General features: G+C 47.6%; 1 protein-coding gene across 1 annotated transcript in view; it reads right to left on the bottom strand.

Annotated features, from left to right (window-relative positions):
* LMCD1 (LIM and cysteine rich domains 1) overlaps positions 1-23,899 on the bottom strand; it is a 35,778-nt gene extending 11,879 nt beyond the window's left edge. Inside the window, exons 1-2 of the mRNA XM_073574925.1 lie at positions 23,765-23,899; positions 4,918-5,006 (exon numbers count right to left, since the gene is read on the bottom strand). Of these exons, the coding sequence (XP_073431026.1) occupies positions 4,918-5,006; positions 23,765-23,791 (116 nt within the window). The 5' untranslated portion in view covers positions 23,792-23,899. The remainder of the gene's footprint in view (positions 1-4,917; positions 5,007-23,764) is intronic.
* Positions 23,900-24,437: the final 538 nt, after the last annotated feature.

Here is a 24,437-nt window from a genome sequence, read left to right as displayed (position 1 = left end):
ACTGATTAAATTTGCTGATGACACAAAGCTAGGAGGGATAGCTAATACTAGAGAAGAGAGAGAGGATTCAAAAAGATATAAATAAACTGGAGCAGTGGGCAGCAACTAACAGAATGCTTTTTAACAGGGAAAAATGCAAAGTTCTACATCTGGGCAATAAAAATGAAAAAAGCATATACAGAATGGGAGGAATAGGGCTAAGTGACAGCACATGTGAAAAAGACTTGGGTATACTAATAGATCACAGACTGAATATGAGTCAACAGTGTGATGCAGCAGCAAAAAAGGCAAATGCCATTCTGGGATGTATTAACAGAAGCATACAGTCTAGATCACGTGAAGTCATTATTGCCCTCTACTCCTCTTTGGTCAGACCTCATCTGGAATGCTGTGTCCAGTTTTGGGTGCCACATTTTAAAAAAAAAAAAAAGACATCAACAAACTGGAGCAAGTTCAGAAAAGAGCGACCAGAATGGTGACTGGTCTGCAAGCCCTGTCTTATGAGGAAAGGTTACAGGATTTGGGAATGTTTAGTTTGCAGAAGAGAAGACTGAGAGGAGACTTAATAGCTGTCTACAAATATCTAAAGGGCTGTCACATTGTAGAAGGATCATCTTTATTCTCATTTGCACAAGGAAAGACTAGAAGCAATGGGATGAAGCTGAATGGGAGCAGACACAGATTAGATATTAGAAAAAACTTTTTGACAGTTAGAGTGATCAATGAGTGGAACAGGCTGCCACGAGAAGTGGTGAGTTCTCCTTCAATGGAAGTCTTCAAACAGAGGCTGGACAGACATCTGTCTGGGATGATTTAGTGAATCCTGCTATGAGCAGGGGGTTGGACCAGATGGCCCAGGAGGTCCCATCCAACTCTACCATTTTATAATCTCATTGGCGGCTACAATGTCTCAGTCTGGCGCTCACTGAGGATTGTCTGCACTGGATACAATTGTATCCACTCTCCGATGACAGCAAGACTACCTGCGCCCCAGACTGCAGCTGCACAAGTCTTCTCAGTCACTGGAAGCAAACAGATCTTTAAAATGGGGGAGAATTGAGATAACAAGCACGTTAGGAAATTGCAGAAGTATTCATTATGTGGTGATTAAATGTCATTTCTATAAAACGAGAGCGCCCCTCCGAGACATTTCAAGACCAAGAGAATTTGTAATGTGTCAGCCCTCGTTACCCAGACGTCGCCCCTTCCATCGTACTATGAGCCCGCGGCTGGTCACAGACCGTCACACAGGCGAAGACCCAAACCTCCAGCAACCTCTTTGGGCCGACACCACATCAAAAGAATGAAAACCTCGGAGTTAATTGAGGCGATTCCATGCAGCAATTAGCCGAGTCTGAAGACCTGCCGGTTTATTTTTCCGACCGCTCGCTCATTAGTTTGTAGTTTTGTAAGTTTATCGCTCGCTTTGCGTCAGTGATCAGCCGAGCGAGCGCGAGACCTTGCAGACAGCTGGCTGAGCACTAAAAGCTGCAGATTACAGAGACCAGACAGGAGAGCAAGTCAATAGGTTTCCCTCATTTTCGGAATAACTTATAGCGACAAATACGCTCCATAAATTGCTTCATTATTGAGCCGCGTGATTGATACGGAATATTCATTTGTCGCGCCGGGTACTATCCAGAATGTTTCTCTTTGACATGAATAGGAGCTTGTTCGCTCTCCGGCTACAGATGATCATCATTAATGATTCACTAAGAGTCTGCTGAAGTAGCACCCCGATCGCTCGCTTTCATTTGTCATCTCGCTGCACGTTTGTTACAATGTTTGTTTATTCGGTTTCATTTTGTCTTTGCTTTTATGGCATCGTCTATCTGTGATTATGTCTCTCGCTCGCTGCATCCACTCATCACCGCCTAATGTCGTTTCTCCCCTACTTTCTGTGTGCATGACTTTCCTGACAGCCTTTAAGTAGCCCGTAAATAAAACACTTCATTCTTTACTGCCATTAGGGTTTATCATGGCAGTGCCAGGGCCGAAAAGCTTTTGTGATTCCATGGAGTATTACTGTCTGGATAAACCTGCTCTACATTATGTTGGATGTTCATCTGGATGATAACTAAAGTTAGCGCCTTTCCCTATATAGTCATACAGTGCTGCAATAATACCGCCATATAGTGTCTAAAGGGCATGTCACACTAAGAGATATCGCTATGTGCATATGCACCTCATGTTATGCGTTCTGACCACTGGCAGTGCTGGCTCTTCTCTCTTTTTATTGCAAATTGGTTTTGTGGCTGACCACCACTGTTGCCGTGCACGCTGGGTCATGTTCGCCATCTTTTCTGTGTTTATTGTGATTGATCTAGGCTGCTGTGCACACTCACGGCAGCCCCGCCCTGCCCCAGGCTTTATTTATTTTTGCATCCATGTCTGAGCCTGCATTGCCCTTCATCTGTGTTTGCTGGTCAGGCAGTGTGTGGAGGTCAAACCTGAGATGTCTGTGTTCAGACCTGGTTGGCCTTCATCTGCACCTGCTCCATCTGGCTGCACGGGAGTGATGCAGATATGCTTCAGGTATGGATTGCATTTGATATGGTCTTGCTTTTAAAACATTTAGGAGGCCGCAATGGCACAGTGAATAAATAAAAATGCAGAGTAGGACCCCCCATATGAGATTGCCGTGGCGTGGCGGGGTGGCTCAATATATTGATCAATATTTTGCTAAATGTCTCATTTTGAATGCAGTAAGATATGTGCATATGCACCTCATGTTATGCGTTCTGACCACTGGCAGTGCTGGCTCTTCGCTCTTTTTATAACTAAAGTTAGCGCCTTTCCCTATATAGTCATACAGTGCTGCAATAATACCGCCATATAGTGTCTAAAGGGCCTGTCACACTAAGAGATATCGCTAGCAATATCGCTATAACTAGTGACGTTATAGCGATATTGCTAGCGATATCTCTGTGTTTGATACTTACCAGCGACCGGCTCCCCCGCTGGTTATCGCTGATCACGCGAGAACGTTCAGGACTGTTTCTCGTCGTCAGCTTCCTGTGGCGCTTCCTGCTGTGACGACGAGCGACGCGTGGAGCCGGGCGGGAGGACGCAGGATCGCCTGGTGTGACAGGTAAGTAGCGATCCCCGACCCCAGCGATGTCGCTAGTGAGATCTGCCTGTGTGGCAGCTCACTAGCGACCACTTAGCGATGTACCAGCGATCCTGACCGCGTCATATCGCTGGTCGGGATCGCTGGTACATCGCTAAGTGTGACAGTACCTTAAGACAGTGTTATACTTTATGGTGGCTGTGATGGTGTGATATGTTATGTGGGTATCATTTTGTGTATATTTATATTTTACGGATTTCCATAGTGTTCTCTTGTTGCCCTGTATCATTCTGTGTATCCCCCATATTGTCTAGAGTCTCAATTACCTTCCAAAAGTCTGATAATTGAATTAGCTCACTTAAGGCCCTTTTACATTTAGCGATGCACCAGCGATCCAACCAGCGATCCGACCCGGTCAGGATCGCTGGTGCATCGCTAAATGATCGCTAGTGAGCTTTCATACAGAAAGATCTCACAGCGATGCAGCAGCGACGCAGCGCACGATACTCACCTTTCACACACAGCGATCCTGCGTCCTCCCGCCCACCTCCACGCGTCGCTGGACGTCACAGCAGGAAGCCCAGCAGGAAGCGCCCGACGAGAAATGGAGCCGGACATTCTCGCGCGATCATTGATGGACAGCGGGGGAGCCGGTCGCTGGTAAGTATCACACATAGCGATATCGCTAGCAATATCGCTATAACGTCACAAAACCAGTGACGTTTTAGCGATATTGCTTAGTGTAAAACCCCCTTTACTGTCTGCAGCCTGAGTGTATCTATGCCTCTTGATGAACCCCCTGTGGTGCCTTAATCTCCAAAGCACCTTTGTCAGGTCTGGGTGGCCTAAAAACCGCCCCAACCTGTCTGACAACCCCTGGACATAAGGAGGGGGCTGGGAGGACAGGAGCCGAACAAGTCAGACCCTGTGTGGTGATGATCGTGTGAAGACAGCACGTCAGAGAGGAGGGGAAGCATATGGACCCATTTTATCCTCTGTCTGTTGGATTATTGGACTCAACTCCTTGGACATTCATCCTGTTACTGAACTGCATTCGTGCTCTGGACTATTGTATCCTCAGTGTGGTGGATTGTTTATGGACCTTTTAATTTTGCCTATAATAAAGGTCTTGGGATTGTTCACACTTCCCTCGCTCTGTTGATTGTGTGGTATCGGAGAAGTGACAGTGGCCAAATAGAAGTGCCATATGGTGGCCAACTAATACTATGAAACCACTGTCTAAATAGCATTGTCATGAGCTTCAGAAAACTCTACATAGTGTACAGTAAAAGTATCATGTGGTAAGAAATGCCGCCATACAATATTCAAATAATACAAACATACAGTCATCAAATAATAGCAAACAAACTCATGTAAAAGCTACACAATGATAAAATAAAACTGCCACACAGTAAGAATGATGAACATATGCACTGGTGGCATTCCACTGAGTACTTGTTATATCCCATGCGATTGCACATATTACATGTACCCCGAAGGCTATCTGCACTTGTCAAGGTGGGGTGGTCCAGGGACTCTACAGTCACTTGGAGCTCTCAGAGGTGAAAGTGTAAGGGCTGAATCACACTGTATCTTGGAAGTGGTGACAAACCTCATGGCTGCTGCCATAGTGAACATGTTGGTTGTTACATCGCTTTACTCGAAAAATAAATTAAGAAAACGACTCACACGTTTTATCATTTGAAGATGATTTAGGTTTTTTGTTGCAAACTACAGTGATTACAAAACCAGAAGAAACATCACATTAGAAGTCAGACACATTTCCTGATTATTTCCGGAACCAATCCATTTTCAGTGTGCAGAAGTTCACTGTCTAATGACTTTACCTCCAGGAGTGTGTCTGGAATCCTGTGCACGTCCCCTTACACCTCACACAGGGAGGACCTCTCTCTGCACCTTCTTGTCCCACCAGCATCTGGAAAATAAGGACACACATCTGTAAGATTCATGCAGCCAACAGGTGTTCACAGTTTTTACAATCAGCCATTACTTATGGTGTCAGATTCTGAGATTATCAATGATTGGGCACATTCAGTTGTAGCCACATGGTGCAAGACTTAAAAAATATGAACGTAGATGAGAATTTCAGATTATTTTGAACTTTCTAGAGGATCTCAAAAAGAGTCTTATCTGCAATTGTTGCCCCTTCTGCTCCTCTTTACTTTATTTGTTAATGGGTTAATATCCATGGAAAGATACAACACTGCACAAGTTCACAGAGATGTGGCCTGTCCACAGACCCCATAGCGGTGCCCTTGAGTTTACCTTCATGTCTTATATTGGAGACAGTCAATTACAGTGACAAGACGTGATCACAGGAGGAATAACAGTGATGGAGGAAGACGGGAATGTTCCCCATCTTTAAATGTTGCATTCGACCATCACTTTGAGCCTATTTTAAACATGAGAAGATTAAATTGGTGAGAGATAACCAGAAAGGCATGTGCTAATCCGCCTCACCTGTCCCCCTTAGGAGCAAGGCGCTATTGTCAGACTAGATTGTGTTTTGTGGAAGGTATTCGGTCCATGCAAGAGATCATTCGCATGCAGCCGGCTGGAAGCTCTAGCAGCACGGTCCTATGGTCCCAGGGGCTTAGGCTGTTTAGCGAAGATATGTCATGTCACAAATTCATTGCAACCGTCACCTCTGTCACAGCAGACAGAAATAAGCCTGGCAGCTTCTCCGAGACCTTGCAAGACTTCACCAAACCAGGAAAATAGACACAGTCTTTCCCCCCTCACATGTTCAAAAAATAAAAACCCTCTGCATGTACTTCGTGCATTCCTTGTTTATCGCAGAGCTATAACTCGTACTGGAAAATGGACTGAGGGGAGTAGGCGATAACTGCGGACTCAGATGGCATTTACGTGGGAATGTTGTAGATGTAGCAGTGCACCAAGGTACAAGACGCAGGAATCTACAGGGATCAGAGCTCCTTCTTCATCTCCGGCTTTTTCTGATATAGAGCACTAATTCTTCAGCCCTGGCAGTGTAATCCACGCACATAGGTGACAAATGATCCATGTAGGTTTGCCAGAAAACTCGAGTAAAACACTTTGAAAAGTTACAGTTTTTTTGTGCATTGTGGAGATGTGCAAAAATATTGCACATTCTTTATGTTTTTACACTAATTTGCAGCAGCAAAAGTGCCGGCTTTTCTTCCTCCAGAAATGCTACTCAAGTCCCTGACTCGAGTAGCATTTCTAGCCACACGTATAGAGGCGTACGCCATTGAGAAGATGCACCACATTCACTAAGTGGTGTGTGCATCTTAATGAATTGAAGGCACCATACTCCAGCGAGTCCTACCATAAAACTAACGTGCGTAATGACAGTTTTTATGAATTGGCCCCATAGAAGGGAGGGGCGCAAGTGAGCACTGTCTGCAGAAAAATCTCCGGCAAGTCAGTGCTGTCAGTCATTAGTGAGGGAGGCGGGGACATGCAAAAAAAGTGGGTGGAACAGTCCGTTGAGATTCTTTGCTTCACAGAGTACACCAATTAGCATATTTGTTGAAGTTCAGTTTCTGAAGAGAGTCCAGCATTACAGGACTAAAGGTGCGATTTTCATAGGGGCAATATTCACTACAAGTCTTTGTGCTCAGCCCAGACTGACAGAATAGACTATTGCTTTACATAGGGAAATTCAGGCTGCCTACAGCTGCCACTAGGGGGAGCTAATGAGTTTATTGCAGACAGACCTACTATTAACCCCAGACGTGACTACCAAAATGCCTTTTTATGGTCATCCAGTGTCAGCCGTGTACCGATGTCCTGTGCCAGGTCTGTGGGATCTAATAACCATGGGAGATTTCACTGCTGTTCTCCTATGTGACTGAATCCCTCGTCCCCTAGCTCTTATCGTTGGGTATTATTACAGATCGTCCCTTCGTTGCATCTTCAGAAATTCCTACTTTGGGCAAAATTACAGAACGCGACCCCTGAGAAATGGAGGAGACTGTAAGGAAACGCTATGTATCTTCACTTTGTGAGCGCGGCTGCAATAACACCGTTATAATAGGATTATCTCCGGATATAATTTATTTTTTCCCTTTTGATAGGCGTTAAATAGCAGCTGGTACTGTGCTCCGTCATGCTTGAGTCTTCTAAGAAAGTATGTGCCCCCCCAGCCTAGGCTAGAAGAATTGTTAGATTTCCCTTTCATTTACCTAATGTCTAGATCACGTTCTGTATTGTGCCCCCTGGCCGGACAATGGCGAACAACAGACCTAGAGTGACAGAAGAGACGCCGGATCTAATCGTAGAACACGTTATCAAAGTGACTTCAGGAGCTTTGGATGTCTGAGAATAGACAGACGCCAACATTCTCCCACAAAGAGCACCACATGGGCCTACATGGGGGCAGACCTGCAGTACCACACACAGCCTAGGAAAAGAGGGGCGCTGTTTTCTAATGTGGATCACAGAGCACGAGTTCAGGGGGGGGGGGAAGGACAAGTAAAAAAAAAAAAAGAAACTTCCCATTGCACAAAGAATAGTTTTGCAACTTTTTAAGGGCTCTTGTAGACATCAGCGGATCTCGATTTGATCTTGGACTGACAGTGGGATTCCCACCCAGAGCATGACAGCTTCATATAATCCCCCCGGTCGGGGAGACCTGTGGCCACAAGACAAAAAGTTCAAGGTCCTTTAAAAATAAACAATAGATTCAGGGATCAAAGCCAAGTGTGATCCATGCAGCTCCCAGCCAGGAGTAGGGATCCTGGAGCTCAGTGACAGCTGTGACTCTACAATAATGGCATTGGGAGGTTGCTTTGCTACAATGTATCAGTGCAGATAAGAGCAGGAGATCAGATGCTAGTGTTTAGTCACAGGATTATCTGGACTGGACACATTGTAACAAACTGTGGACAAGAAGTAAAACACTTTAGGCTACTTTTACACTTAGGCTGGAGTCACACACAACGAATAAAAAAAAAAAAAAAAAAAAATCGGTCCCAATTTAACGGTCCGAAATCGCACAAAGGTATCTTAACTAGAGTTGAGCGAAACGGGTCGAAACATTTCAAAAGTCGGGTTTCATGAAACGAAACCCGACCCTAGGATGAGGTCGGCCACGAGGTCGGCGACTTACGCGCCAAAGTCGCGTTTCAAAAGTTTGCTTTGCGCTCTTTTTCAGCCAATCAGGATCCACGGACACTGTGGGCAACGTGATGACATAGGCACGGGTCACCAGCATCTTTCAGAAGGGCATGCAAGTGATTGGCTTGCTTTGGTGGGCGTCACAGGGGGTATAAAAGGGCGTGCACGCCGACCGCCATCTTACTTCTGCCGATTTTAGTATAGGGAGAGGTTGCTGCTGATTCTGTAGGGAGAGCGTTAGGCAGGGAAGAAGAAACAAAAACTGCTTCTGCTGCTAGCGATTTTGCCTGTACAACACACCAGTCACTGTGTGTGCAGTGCAAGGGGAGGCTATATAGTGGTGTATCAGTGGTGTTGGTTGTTGGGCTGCCTTCTAAGGCCTGTTTCACACTTCCGTTTTTTCAAATCCGTCAAAATCCGTTGTTTTCCGTAAAAAAACGGATCCGCCATTTTTTGCAGGATCCGTTTTTTTTGTCCCATAGACTTCCATTACGGTTACCGCGGATCCGTCAAAAAAACGGAAACGGATCCGTTTGGCGGACACAAAAACGGAAGTGTGAAACAGGCCTAAGGCTTCCTGACATTCCTGCATTGCTGTTTATCCACTGCTCTGCAAACTGCTTTTTTAAAAGCAATCCCAAATTTTTTTTTTTGTCCTGCTGAGGTACTGAGCGTGCATTTTTTCACACCATACAGCGGTGTACGCTCCTCACACAGTACCGTGTAACGGCTGTTATCACAGCCACAGTGAAGCTATCAGTGTGTCACTCTGTGAGAATAAGTCGAGGACATGTTCCGTTCTTACAGACCTGCACTCTAGGGAGATTCCTATTCTGCCCAATTCTACATACACCTTGTAGTTTGTGATACACTAGCCAATTTCTGCCTGTGACATAGCGCTCAGATATCAGTGGGCCTCACACAATCCAAAAGTGTCCAGTGTCCACAAGTGTCTGCAGAAATTCAAAATCTCCCTTATCCTCTAGTCACTTTGGTCACAGCTGTGCCATCGAGCCTGTGACATAGCGCTCAGATATCAGTGGGCCTCACACAATCCAAAAGTGTCCAGTGTCCACTAGTGTGAGCAGAAATTCAAAATCTCCCTTATCCGCTAGTCACTTTGGTCACAGCTGTGCCATCGAGCCTGTGACATAGCGCTCAGATATCAGTGGGCCTCACACAATCCAAAAGTGTCCAGTGTCCACAAGTGTCTGCAGAAATTCAAAATCTCACTTATCCTCTAGTCACTTTGGTCACAGCTGTGCCATCGAGCCTGTGACATAGCGCTCAGATATTCAGTGGGCCTCACACAATCCAAAAGTGTCCAGTGTCCACAAGTGTCTGCAGAAATTCAAAATCTCACTTATCCTCTAGTCACTTTTGTCACAGCTGTGCCATCGAGCCTGTGACATAGCGCTCAGATATTCAGTGGGCCTCACACAATCCAAAAGTGTCCAGTGTCCACTAGTGTGAGCAGAAATTCAAAATCTCCCCTGTCCTATAGACACCTTGTACCTTGTTTTACATTACTATATAGTTTGTTGGATTTTGTCTACATTTCTACCAAAAATGAGGAAGGCTGGTGGAAGAGGCCGTGGAATTGGGCGGGGGTTGGCAGCTGGTAATGATGGTGTTGGTGGTGGATCTGATGGTAGTGGCAAGAGCAAAATAGGATCGAATGCAGGAGGTGTTGAGCCTGCGTCATCGTCTGGCTCCATAAGGCTTCGAAGGCTTAGTTTTCTAGGAGTTGGCAAACCGCTTTTAAAGGCAGAGCATCAGGAAAAAGTTTTGTCTTACATTGCTGACTCAGCCTCCAGCTCTATCGCCTCCTCTTCTTCAGTTGTAAAAAGTAAAAGCACTGAGTCGTCATTGGAGGCTCATGTTCATGAACCACACCTTTCCTTGTGTCCTTCACCCCAACCAAGATTGAAGGATGACGCAGGCCATACTACTGATTACTCCATGGAGCTGTTTTCACATACCATGCCTGGATTATCAAGTCAAATGGTGAATTACCCAGGCCAAGATGAATCTGACATGGAGTGCACTGATGCACAGCCGCTGATGGATGATTCTGCTGGTACATTCACTCAGAGCACTACATTGTCCTCGCAGTGTACAGAGCCAGATTCTGACCCTGATGAGACTCAGGTGCCCCTTCCCGCACACTATACCACCATACACGGTGACACAGAGAAAGGTGCACATGACATAGAAGAGGAGGTGATGGATGACCCAGTTGTTGACCCAGATTGGCATCCATTGGGGGAAGAGGGTGCTGCTTCCAATAGCTCAGATGAGGAGCATCCACAGTAGACATCGACATCGCAACAGCTGTTATCTGGCAGGCCCGGAGCACTCCAAAGACAGGTTCCAAACATCAAAAGAGTTGCTGGACAGCTTGTCCAGAGGGTCAAAAGATCACAGCGTGCTAGGCCGCAAAATGTCTGCCAAAGTAGGAAGAGTGCAGTGTGGCACTTTTTTGAACAAAATCCTCATGATCAGGCCAAGGTTATCTGTAAGAAGTGCACAAAGACCTTTAGCCGAGGGAAAAATCTGAAAAATTTGAATACCAGTTGCATGCTTAGACATTTAACCAGCATGCACTTGCAAGCGTGGACACAACACCAAACCTCAAGTGCCACATGTGCAACTGATCACAACGAAGGTAGTCAGCAACGCTACATTGTTTCCCCCACTGTAAGCCCACCGGTTAGCACAGCAGCAAATGTTGAGGTGTCGTTGCAAGGCCACAGCAGTCAGGGAATCCCACTGTTATATCAACGAAAGACTGATTCTAGGCCATCAGAAAGAACAACAACTCCATCACCATCATCAACGCTCTCTCAGTCCGCCCTGTCCACCGCTACTTCCACCATATGCAGCTCTCAAGTCCAGCTCACCCTCCCAGACACTATGAGTAGGTCAAGAAAGTACTCAGTCTCTCATCCGCGTACACTGGGTTTGAACGCCCACATTGCCAAACTAATCTCGTTTGAGATGATGCCCTTTCGGTTGGTGGAAAGCGCAGCTTTCCGCGAACTCATGGCCTATGCAGTACCACGCTATGACCTACCCAGTCGCCACTTCTTCTCTCGCAAAGCCATCCCAGCCCTCCACCATCATGTGAAAGACCGCATTGTCCATGCACTCAAGCAGTCAGTGAGCGGAAAGGTGCACCTCACAACTGATGCATGGTCCAGTCGGCATGGCCAGGGCCGTTACGTGTCCATCACTGCGCACTGGGTTAATGTGGTGGATGCAGGGTCCACAGGGGACAGCGGTGGTGGGACAGTGCTGCCTAGCCCACGGTCTAGGAAACAGTTGGCTGTAGGCTTTCGACCCTCCTCCTCCAGAAGCGAAAGCTCGTCCACAGAGCGCAGTCGTACGAGCACTCCATCTGCAGCTGCCACTGTTGCACACGATGTGTCCCCCTATCGAGCAGCTAGTGGAAAGCGTCAGCAGGCTGTGTTGCAGATGATGTGTTTGGGCGACAGACACACTGCCGAGGTGCTGGCCGAGTACTTGAAGCGACAAACTGAGTCATGGCTGGGCAGTGTACATCTTGAGGCAGGCAAGGTAGTTAGTGATAACGGCCGTAATTTTGTGGCAGCCATAGCCCTTTCAAAACTCAGCCACATACCTTGCTTGGCTCACACCTTGAACCTGGTGGTGCAGTGCTTCCTCAAAAATTATCCGGAGTTAACAGCCCTGCTCCAGAAGGTGCGAAGACTGTGCGCGCACATCCGCCGGTCGCCTGTACACTCCGTTCGTATGCAGAAGCTGCAGCGATTGCTCCACCTTCCCAACCACCGCCTCATTATCGACATTGCAACAAGGTGGAACTCCACCCTGCACATGGTGGAGCGGCTGTGCGAGCAGAGGCAGGCCATAATGCATTTGTGGGAGGATACACGGCCAGGCACTTTGAGAGCAGACATGGAGTTGACAGGCGTGCAGTGGTCGAAGCTGAAAGACCTTTGTAAAGTCCTTCAGTGTTTTGAGGAATGCACACGGCTGGTAAGCGCAGACGACGCCATCCTAAGCATGAGCATCCCACTTATGCGTCTACTCATGCAAACTTTGACGCACCTTAAGGAGCAGGCGTCTGCAGCCAATGTTGATGAGGAGGAAGAGGAGGAGGGAATCCTTGATGACATTCAGCCATTGTCTGCTCAGGGACCTCTCCTGGACGAGGTGGAGGAAGAAGAGGAGGAGGAGGATGATGATGGGGATGATTACTTAGGGGAGGAGGATGCATCTCGTGGGGCAAGTGAAAATGTTGGCGTGGCAAGGTCTGGTACAGGGTTTGTGCGTGACTGGAGGGATGTGGATTTGCCAGAAAGTGCTCCTCCACCCAGCACTCGCAGTGCATCATTGACACCGGGAACATTGGCCCACATGTCAGATTATGCCTTGCGGATCCTAAAAAGGGACCCCCGCATTGCCAAAATGATGAACGATGACGACTACTGGTTGGCCAGCATCCTGGATCCACGCTATAAAGGCAAATTACAAAACATCATGCCACAGGAGAACCTTGACCTAATATTGGCTAATAAACAAGCAACTCTGGTAAATCGGTTGCTTGAGGCATTCCCAGCACACAGCAGCGGTGATGGTTCTCACACGAGCCGTACGGGCCGGGGGCAGCTTGGCAGAGGTGTTCGTGGTGCACACAGCAGAAGTGGCGTTGGAGACAGGGGTTTCATGACAATGTTGTGGACTGATTTTTCAAGTACCGCTCACACAACTGGTAATACTGCATCGATGGAAAGTGACAGGAGACAGCACTTGTCAACTATGGTTACAAACTACTTTTCCTCCCATATCGATGTTCTCCCACACAGGTCATTCCCCTTTGACTATTGGGCCGCTAAACTGGACACCTGGCCTGAATTGGCCCAATATGCCTTACAGGAGCTCGCTTGCCCAGCTGCAAGTGTGCTATCGGAAAGAGTCTTCAGTGCAGCTGGATCAATCCTGACAGAAAAAAGGACCCGTCTGTCAACCCAAAATGTGGATGATCTAACCTTCATTAAAATGAACCACGAATGGGTTTCCAAGGATTTTGTCCCACCTTCCCCTGATGACACATAGGGTGACAGAAAAATGGCTTGCTTTGGTCCACCTCTTCCTGGTACTTCACCTATTTCGCCTTTTGCATCAGCTGAATGTCCAACATCAACATATGCCACTTTCTAAAACTCCCTAACTGTGCTGCCTCCCCCCCCATGGCCGGGGTCACCACCTAGCGCACGACACCGTGCGAGTGCCGTTGCCCTGGACAGGTGGGTAGGCCGACTCTTGGGCGCGGGCACTGGCACAGGGTCCCTCATAGTGCAATCAAGTGTCTCTGACGGTGGTGGTGCACACCCGCCGTCAGACACACCGCCGTACTATGAGGGGCCCAGTGCCAGTACCGACGCCCACGAGTGGGCCCCCCTTCCGCTGTGTAGTCTGGGCCTTCAAATCCATACTGTGCCTGACACCGTCTGAGCCTGCCTCCTGATGTATAGACATATATTTTGAATGTGTACGCTATCCATACATGTTATCCAGGGATACGGTACCCTTTCTCACCTTTGTGCAATCACGTGTAATCCATACTGGGCGTGAGAACGGCTGGCGAGCTGTTAAGCAAGCTACAGCACCTGTGGTTTGCACACGTAAGTTTTTCATTTTTTCAGGAATGACGGTTAGACCTAATTCCGGAACTGCGGTTGACCTGCACTTACTGGGAAATCATTGTTCGCGGGTAATAATTGTAATCAGTGATCCCCATCACTAACGTTGTTCAGCGGGTTATCTGCACCTGTAAGTGACAAACGCTGGCCTTTTCAGTGTAGCGCACATGCAGCCACGGACATGTAAGGGCATGACACACTAGTTATTGGCCAATCTCATGTGCCAGAGCCTCACGTGTCCCTCTAGTAAGCCGGACTCGGACCGCGGGGCATGGCGGAGTCTCGTTCGTTAACGGAATTAAGCTTGCAATGTGTGCATCTGTTCTGTAGCTGGCATGGTTGAGGTTGCCCGTGTTGAGTCAAATTACGCCGTAGGCTCCACTCCTGGTGGTGCCCTTCTGGACATTCCTTTAAGGTTCAGCTTTGCAACCATACTGCCCACGTAAAACAAACACTTTGCCTTCATGAACGCTGTTTGGAGGGTCATGACTCGTGGGAATAACGCCGCCCAATCAGTTAACCTGCTAGAGAGATCGTTCGTTGCTCCCAAGCATGACATCACACTCCCTAGGAGGAAGGTAATGCCACTGTGGCGACCGTACTCCTGGGGGCGACACAAGTGCACTGATGCCCAGCCACTGCTCGATGAATCTGCTGGTACATTGACCCAGACCACTACATTCCCCTCGCACGCTACCCGGCCTGAATCTGACCCTGATGAAACTCAGGTTACCCTTCCCATATACAGTTCCATCTTACACGGTGACAAAGAGGAAGCTGCAGATGAAAGTGCAGGTTCGGCCCACCCGCCATCAGACACACCACCGTACTATCAGGGGCCCTGTGCCAGTGCCGTCGCCAACGAGTGGGCCCCCCCTGCTTGCTCAGGATCACAGCACTTGCAAGGTTGAAATACTGTGCAGTGAGATGGAAGATGGGAACGACGAGGAGTCCAGACTAGTACAGGGATTCCCTAGCGAGGAGACTTATTTCATTGTTTTCAATGTTGGGACAGCAATTTTTGGGGAGCACGTTACTCTGGAGAATGATAGATGGGGCCCACCATACACTGGAACATTCCAAAGGTGGACATCAGACACTGGAGCAGCATTTACAGGGCCCATTATACACTAGAGCATTAGAAATGGGGCCCATTATGTTTGGAGCATTATTTGGGCCCATAAGACAGTGGAGCTTCATCCATGGGGACCAACATATACTGTAGCATTATGTGGAGCTCATCATATACTGTTTCAAACATTATATGGGACCAATGATTCTGTATGGAGAAATAGATGGGCCTCGTCATGAGATGTAAAAAGTGAAGTATTTTTCATTGTACTATACCGCTATTTCTCTGCCGTATCGGAGCATGATGAGTTGTGATATGTGTTAAAGGGGCGCTCTTTCGCCCAGGGCACATGAAAACCTGCAGCCAGCCCTACCCCCCCACAACTTAAGCCAAATAACCCCCATTTTTCAGTGCGTAACTTGTATTATGAAGTTAATTAAGGTTGACAAGCTTAAGTAAGAAGAATTGATGCTTTTGGCATTAAAATGGGCACTGTTGGTGTGTTTCCTGTCCTCTCACTGCCGACTTTTATTCCCCATTGACTTACATTGGGTTTCGTGTTTCGGGACGACCCCGACTTTTCCCTATGATCGGACGATCTTGCTCGACCCGACTTTTGGAAAAGTCGGGTTTCACGAAACGAAACGCGACCCTAAAAAACCAAAAGTCGCTCAACTCTAATCTTAACCAGTGATGCGTTTTTGATGCGATTTATCTTCATTGATGCGATTTTAATTGCATGTAAGCATCCTTTTGACATCTGTCTGGCGAGATTTTCTCGCAGGAAAGCAAAATGGACATATAATGGAGCCCAATGACAGGTTTCCCCGCACAAACTAATTAATATAGACACATTAAATAAATATATATATTTATTTAATGTGTCTATATCTATTAATTCGTTGCTTTATTTAACTGGACACTGTGATTTTACTGTATTTAGGAAAAAAAAAATTGCCGGCTTTTGGTGTGATTTTTATCGCAACTCACATCGGGTCCGTTTGCAATCCCATTTTTTCTCACCCTCATAGACATGCATTGTCGAATCCGATCCGAAAATCGGTGACAATCGCAGCATGCTGCGATTGACTCGGTCAGAGGATCGGATGCGATATAAAAAAAAAAAAAATAAAAAAAATAAAAAAATAATCGCATGATGAGAGCTGCCCCATAGAATAACATGGGTTCGAATGCAATGCGATTTTTTATCGCATTGCATTAGTCCGTTTTATTCGCCAGTGTGACTCCGGCCTTACCGCATTTTTCGTGGTCTGCCGCAATAACGGACCGCAAAAAAGTTTGCGAATCACCGTGTTTTGTTTTCCAATACTATGGAAATAGTATTGGGGGAAAAAAAAAATGGCGTTCCGCAAAACCGGTGGTCACGGCCGCACGGCACACCGTGGAATTTTTGTGGGCCGATTTTGCGGCCCTATAGAAATCTATTGGGGCCGCAAAATCTGCCCGCAAAAACATGGTAAGCAGCCTTACAGTGCAATGTCTGTGGATGGGGTTACATAATAGTTTGAGATTCTGATCATTCTAAGATTTCTAAAGCTGCAGCAATTCTGTTGCAGAAATGCGACTTTTCGCCCCGGAGTCTACCTTCCCATTACGACTATTGATGCAATCTTTCTACTGCGTATTTTTACGCACAAAAAAAACCAACGTATGTAGATGAGCTCTATGAAATCTCATGCTTTAGCGCTGTGGAAATTGACCAGCGGCGCATTTCTCAAGTCTCTTAACATGTCAATTACTTTTGCAGAAAATACGTTTTTATTTGCGCATTTGCTCCATAGACTAGAATGAGGCGCAGAGACACCACGGATGCATTTTGGCAGCAGAAACGCAGTAAAAATAGATGCAGTCCGCACGTGACTTTATCAATAAAGTTTCTACAAAGTGAAGTAACAGAAAGTTTCCAAAATAAGTGGTTTTATTAAAAAATACAACATATTAGAAAGGAGAGAAAAACTGCAGCTGAAAATCAAAACACAAATAGGGGTAATTGGTGCAGAAATGCAGCGCAAAAAAAAAAAAACTGCACCAAATCCTTATTGTGGGAATTCAGCCTGATACTGCACAGGGTTAAAGCTGCAGTAAATTGTGGAAAACCTCCACTACTTCCGAACTGCACTTTAGGGTGCGAGTATGGAAAAGACGGCCTCCATTTATTGACACCCCAACAATCTACACGAGGGGACAGGCTAGGCATTGATCTTCCTCCTGCATACCCACCCAATGCGGCTCTATAGGTCGTGGTTCAGTCCACGTCTGGGGCACTTGTCACAAGCCCTTTAGCCTGGTAATGCCCATTCATAATATAGGGGGTGGTTATGATATCAGTGGGATTCAGGAATAAGGACTGCGGACTCATTTTGAGGTCCAGTATTTTGCCTCCACATCAGAGCTCTGCGGGCAGCATCTTCAAAAAACTTTGAAAAAAGTTCCTTATTCTAGTGGAAACAGTCAACAAGCAGGCTGAATGTGGCTGAATATGGCTGACTGAGCCTCGCCTTCTGTATATCTTACTATTACTTGTGTAAATCCCCGGCATACAGCAGATCGGCTTAAAAGAATAAATATTTGATGCGTGGAAATCCAAGCCTCACCCAAAATATTTAACATCGCCTTTGGTTATTTAAGTGTTAATGGATCCAGCATGCAAGGGAGTATTAAGGCTCTGTGCACACGACGTGGATTCTGCTGCGGATCCGCAGCGTTTCAGGCTCTGCGGGTCCGCAGCAGATTTAGGTGCGTTGTACAGTACCATTGTTTTCAATGGTAAACTGAAAAAACGCTGTGCACATGCTGCGGATTTTTCCGAGCGCGTTTGCTGCGGGTTCAAATCCGCAACATGTCAATTCTTTGTGCGGAATCCGCAGCGGTTTCACACCTTCTCCATTGTAGAGATGATAAACCGCAGGCTAATCCGCATGGAAAAATCCACAGCATCTAAAGCTACATGTGCACACGTTGCAGATTTGCTTCGGATCCGCTGCAGATTTGCTAGCGATTTACAGAACAATGTTATTCAATGGGAAAACACAAACCGCTGTGCACATACTGTGGAAAAATCCGCACGGAAACGCAGAGGTTTATTTTCTGCAGCATGTCAATTCTTTGTGCGGATTCCGCAGCGTTTTTACACCTATTCCATTATAGGAATCTGTAAGTGTAAAAACGCAGGCGAAATCCACAATAAAGCCGTGCAGAATTTGACCTGCGGGTTCTGCCAAAATATGCAGATTCCACACAGAAAAATCCGCACAGCAATCTGCAATGTGTGCACATACCCTTAGGGAGTATTAGGGTGCATTAACGAGCCCATTCCTAAAAGCATCTAGTTATATTGTTAAATTACAACCTAGAAGCACAGAAAATTAAAATCAGATCCGTCAACTGCAACTTGTTGATTGTTTCCAGGAAAATGTATTGCAGAAACAAGAAAGAGGAAAAAAAACCTAAAAATCTATTAGGCGATGTTCACACCGTCACACGTCCAGCAATGATCTGTTGGAATGGATCCAGCCAGGTACGGACTGGGGCTGGAATTCAGCCCTGGCATTCAGAATCACACAGGCCCATGCTGTCCCTGTCCCCAAGCTCCAGATGGGAGATATTAGTAATATTACCCTGGATGGAGGAAAGGAAGATTTACTACAAGACCCATATTTCTAATGACACCAGTGGCTGCTGGGGTAAGTGACTTTGTGCTCGGTCACAGTATGGCTGTTTTGAGAACACCGGATTCTGCTAACAACGCAGCAAACAAGGCGGCCCACAACCAGACCGGCCCTTCTAGCATTTTCCAGAATTGCCAGATGGCCAGTCCGGCCCTGGATCCAGCAGAAATCCACTAGGGAAACATTTATTCTGAAACAACTTATTAATCTGCTATTCACTAACTGATCTCTGACAGATTTTTTTTTTTTAACATTGGAGTCAATGGAGAACGGATCCAGTAATGTATCTGTTGTCTATTTCTAACGGATCCAGCAACAGAAGACGTTTTCTTGGATCCATTAAAAATAGACGACTACGGACGCCGCATTTATGGATCAGCACAAGTTTTTTTCTAGTGGATCTCTGCTGGATCTAATGGATCATTACTGCACATGTGATTGCAGATTTTATGCTGTTGACTCTGGGGCCACTTTATCTTCGGTAAACAGACGTCGCCATCTTCCGTCCCGGAGACCAAGTTAATTTTTTACAACAGATAGAGCCGCAGTTTTGATTGCGCAGCACAATGGATATAATACATCTGGGCCACACACTTTATATAGCACATTAATAAGCCCCCACATCCCTGCAGCCGGGGGGTCTCACCTGTAGATGTCAGTTCTGTGCAGACCCCTGAATCCTCTGCCTGCAGCCTTATACAATAGGACCTGTGTGCAGTCAGAGAGTGGGAATAAACCGTCTGCATCTGGAATCACTTTCTGAATAATAATGAAGCAGGAGGATAAACCTCCTCCAACCCTTCCTGGCAGCAGCATCCGGAGTCATGTACCTGGATCTGCCACAAATACCTCCAGAATTGAGACCTTTAGCTGGAGCTTCCCAGTCTGGGGCTGCGGATCGTCAGCGACCAGCCGTCTGGAGCTGCGGATCGTCAGCGACCAGCCGTCTGGGGCAGCGGATCGTCAGCGACCAGCCGTCTGGGGCAGCGGATCGTCAGCGACCAGCCGTCTGGGGCAGCGGATCGTCAGCGACCAGCCGTCTGGGGCAGCGGATCGTCAGCGACCAGCCGTCTGGGGCAGCGGATCGTCAGCGACCAGCCGTCTGGGGCAGCGGATCGTCAGCGACCAGCCGTCTGGGGCAGCGGATCGTCAGCGACCAGCCGTCTGGGGCAGCGGATCGTCAGCGACCAGCCGTCTGGGGCAGCGGATCGTCAGCGACCAGCCGTCTGGGGCAGCGGATCGTCAGCGACCAGCCGTCTGGGGCAGCGGATCGTCAGCGACCAGCCGTCTGGGGCAGCGGATCGTCAGCGACCAGCCGTCTGGGGCTGCGGATCGTCAGCGACCAGCCGTCTGGGGCTGCGGATCGTCAGCGACCAGCCGTCTGGGGCTGCGGATCGTCAGTGACCAGCCGTCTGGGGCTGCGGATCGTCAGCGGCCAGCCGTCTGGGGCTGCGGATCGTCAGCGGCCAGCCGTCTGGGGCTGCGGATCGTCAGCGGCCAGCCGTCTGGGGCTGCGGATCGTCAGCGGCCAGCCGTCTGGGGCTGCGGATCGTCAGCGGCCAGCCGTCTGGTTCTGCGGATCGTCAGCGATCAGCCGTCTGGGGCTGCGGATCGTCAGCGACCAGCCGTCTGAGGCTGCGGATCGTCAGCGACCAGCCGTCTGGGGCTGCGGATCGTCAGCGACCAGCCGTCTGGGGCTGCGGATCGTCAGCGACCAGCCGTTTGGGGCTGCGGATCGTCAGCGATCACTGGTTTGTTGTGTTTCATATGACAGTCATAGATATCACAGGTGAATGAGGAAACACCGGAGCAGCCACATTTCCCCCCCAATGACACCGCACACATAATAGTCAGCTCATGTATCCAAGCTTGTCATAAGTGATACTTGTAGAGCTAGTGTATCTAATCCATCAGTGATGAGCGGCCGTGCTCGGATAAGGTGTTATCATGCTTGGCTGCTAACTATGAGACTTTGGCCTGTTTGTTAGACAATCACCACATATGTTGCGCATGTCAAACAGCCGTGAGACATGCAGCCGCGGGGACTCGAACATTATTTGAGCACGCCGAAATCTCTCGGCTAGCACCCGAGCATAACACTTTATCTGAGCACGCTCGCTCATCACTAGTGATAGTATGTAGAGCGTGTATCCAAGCCAATCATGTGTGATACTCTGTAGAGTAAGTGTGTCCAATTCAATCAGGTGTGACACCTTCTGTTGCCCCTAGTGTATCAAATCCCATCCTGTGTGATACTGTCTGAGAGAACCTCCAGGAAAGCGCTAACACGCGGGATTTATTTTTGAGCACCACCTGTTTTTTCCCTCCTGGTGCCGCGTACACGTTCCCCGACCTTGTTTACGGTGTCTGACAAGAGTTTTCATGTTCTTTTCTTGCCTCAGGTTCCAGAATCGCCTACATTCAGCTTCACGGCGCAGAGTTATTTACATAGGGTTCATTTACAGACTGGGTGCGGTTACCTGTCCGGCTGCATCTCCCCCCCCAGCACCAGAGCCACAAAGTCTACATAATAACCAGGACTAAGACACATTGGAGGAATCCAGAGCTAGAGGCCGAGAAAGGCAGGAGGTTAATAACCCATCCACCGGAGCGAGGCGAGAGCAACCAGAGGTCTGAGGACCAGAGAGCAATAACCTGGCCAAACAATGCGAGAAATAATCATAGAGGAAATAAGAGTATCAGACCCATAAATCAGAAAATGTGAACTATGACAACAGACCCTTAGAGTCCAGAGCTGCACTCACTATTCTGCTGGTGCAGTAACTGTGCACATACGTTACTGATCCTGAGTTACCTCCTGTATTATACCCCAGAGCTGCACTCACTATTCTGCTGGTGCACTCACTGTGTATATACGTTACTGATCCTGAGTTACCTCCTGTATTATACTCCAGAGCTGCACTCACTATTCTGCTGGTGCAGTCGCTGTTTACATACATTACATTACTGATCCTGAGTTACATCCTGTATTATACTCCAGAGCTGCACTCACTATTCTGCTGGTGCAGTCACTGTGTACATACATTACTGATCCTGAGTTACATCCTGTATTATACCCCAGAGCTGCACTCCCTATTCTGCTGGTGCAGTCACTGTGTACATACATTACATTACTGATCCTGAGCTACATCCTGTATTATACTCCAGAGCTGCACTCACTATTCTGCTGGTGCAGTCGCTGTGTACATACATTACATTACTGATCCTGAGTTACATCCTGTATTATACTCCAGAGCTGCACTCACTATTCTGCTGGTACAGTCACACTGTGTACATACATTACTGATCCTGAGCTACATCCTGTATTATACTCCAGAGCTGCACTCACTATTCTGCTGGTGCAGTCGCTCTGTACATACATTACATTACTGATCCTGAGTTACATCCTGTATTATACTCCAGAGCTGCACTCACTATTCTGCTGGTACAGTCACACTGTGTACATACATTACTGATCCTGAGCTACATCCTGTATTATACTCCAGAGCTGCACTCACTATTCTGCTGGTGCAGTCACTGTGTATATACATTACTGATCCTGAGCTACATCCTGTATTATACTCCAGAGCTGCACTCACTATTCTGCTGGTGCAGTCACTGTGTACATACATTACTGATCCTGAGCTACATCCTGTATTATACTCCAGAGCTGCACTCACTATTCTGCTGGTGCAGTCACTGTGTACATACATTACATTACTGATCCTGAGTTACATCGTGTATTATACTCCAGAGCTGCGCTCACTATTCTGCTGGTGCAGTCACTGTGTACATACATTACTGATCCTGAGTTACATCCTGTATTATACTCCAGAGCTGCACTCACTATTCTGCTGGTGCAGTCACTGTGTATATACATTACTGATCCCGAGTTACATCAAGTTGTATTATACTCCAGAGCTGCGCTCACTATTCTGCTGGTGCAGTCACTGTGTACATACATTACATTACTGATCCTGAGTTACACCCTGTATTATACCCCAGAGCTGCACTCACTATTCTGCTGGTGCAGTCACTGTGTACATATAATACATTTAAGGAAATGCTGATTGGTTGATAGTAGTGATGAGCGAGTGAATGCTCTGGTCTCAGGTCCAGCAGTCAGGTCAGTATTCCCAGGCCCGGAGTCTTGCCTCCTACCTGCCGGTGTCCCCTGGCCATTACATTGTAGCCTCAGGCTGATTAATCAATAGAGTAGGGATGCTGGGAGGTAGGAGTTGGGTACAGGGATTACTGACCTGACTGCTGGACCTGAGTTCTGGGAAGTATTTGCTCTTCCTAGTTTCCAGTGCAGGTGTGTGCAGTGATGGGAGGTTACAGCTGCTGCCAGTCATTGTGATGACACAAGGAGAGGGGGCACATGGGGGTCCACGCCGCCCATCAGTCACCTATTGTTACTTTGGATGAATTGTTTCCTGTGAATCTTCTGCCCCCTTCATTCTGTATTAGCAGCCCCCTGTATATAGAGTCAGTGCTGATGTTACGGGGGGCACATAGTAAAAGCGCCCCCATAATAAATAGCCCCAGGAAATGTAAATTGTTACATTGTTCCTCTTCAGTGGTTACATTGTGATATCTGTTTCTGGGAAAGCTGGCGGCTACTTAAGGGGCAACTTCCCACCTTGTGTGTAGGTGGTCCCCCAGCTTTCTGGGGCTCCTGAATGGCAATCTGTTCTGCGGTCATATATGAGGACGACGTGGATCATTAGGTCACATATTGGGGCATCTGAGGAAGTCCTGTGATTGCTGGGAGTTGTAGTTCTACAACAGATAGGAGACATCAGCTACTTCGGTTAGAACATTTTGGGCTACTGCAATAGCCTGTGAATAATATCTGGGATGTTTTGCTGGGACTTGTAGTGCTTGTATCTGTGAAGCATTTCACAATGACTGGAGGTGATAAGAGTCATATGTATAATCAGCATGAGACTTGTAGTTCCTCAGCTGGGACCTCAGAGTCAGAGCCTAGAAGTAAATTTGTGCCGTGTTCTGCTGGCACTTGTAGTTCAACAGCACAGATAGCAGCATTACCAATATAACATGCTGAGTTATGCTGGGAGTTGTAGTTTCACAACAGCTGGAGCTATGTTTCTGCACTCACCTTCTGGGTGCCAGCGCTGAGCGCCATCTCCAGGGTTGTCAGACTTCACCTTCAGCTCCAGCACAGACTGATTCATGGAACTTCAGCCCAGAACTAGAACTCCTGGAAAAACTCCGCCGGCCAATCCCATCCCAGAATCCGCCCCAGAATCCGCCCCGCACCAATGGGGCTCAGCACTGGCGGCTTTCCCAGTGTTTCACCAGGGAACACCCAGACGGTGTGAATGAGACCGCGGCCCGGGGCCAAGAACACCGGATTCACACTGCGCCGTCCGCCGACCCCCAGCGTCCTGCGACATTTACACTCATTCCTAAAAAAGGAATTGGAATTATAATCCGTGGTCAATGATCAGTCGGGAATAATGGGATTAGATACAGGACAGATGGTATCACACAGGATGGGATTAGATACACGGCTCAGCAGTCAGTATCACACAGGAGAGGATTAGATACACGGCTCAGCAGTCAGTATCACACAGGATAGGATTAGATACACAGCTCAGCAATCAGCATCTCACAGGATAGGATTAGATACACGGCTCAGTAGTCAGTATCACACAGGAGAGGATTAGATACACAGCTCAGCAGTCAGTATCACACAGGATGGGATTAGATACACGGCTCAGCAGTCAGTATCACACAGGAGAGGAATAGATACACGGCTCAGCAGTCAG

Source organism: Dendrobates tinctorius, unplaced genomic scaffold (genome assembly GCF_039654945.1).
Source record: "Dendrobates tinctorius isolate UK_male_01 unplaced genomic scaffold, ASM3965494v1 ptg000041l, whole genome shotgun sequence".
NCBI lineage: Eukaryota > Metazoa > Chordata > Amphibia > Anura > Dendrobatidae > Dendrobates > Dendrobates tinctorius.
Note: the sequence above shows the minus strand (reverse complement) of the source record. Positions and strands in the feature narration are given on the sequence as shown.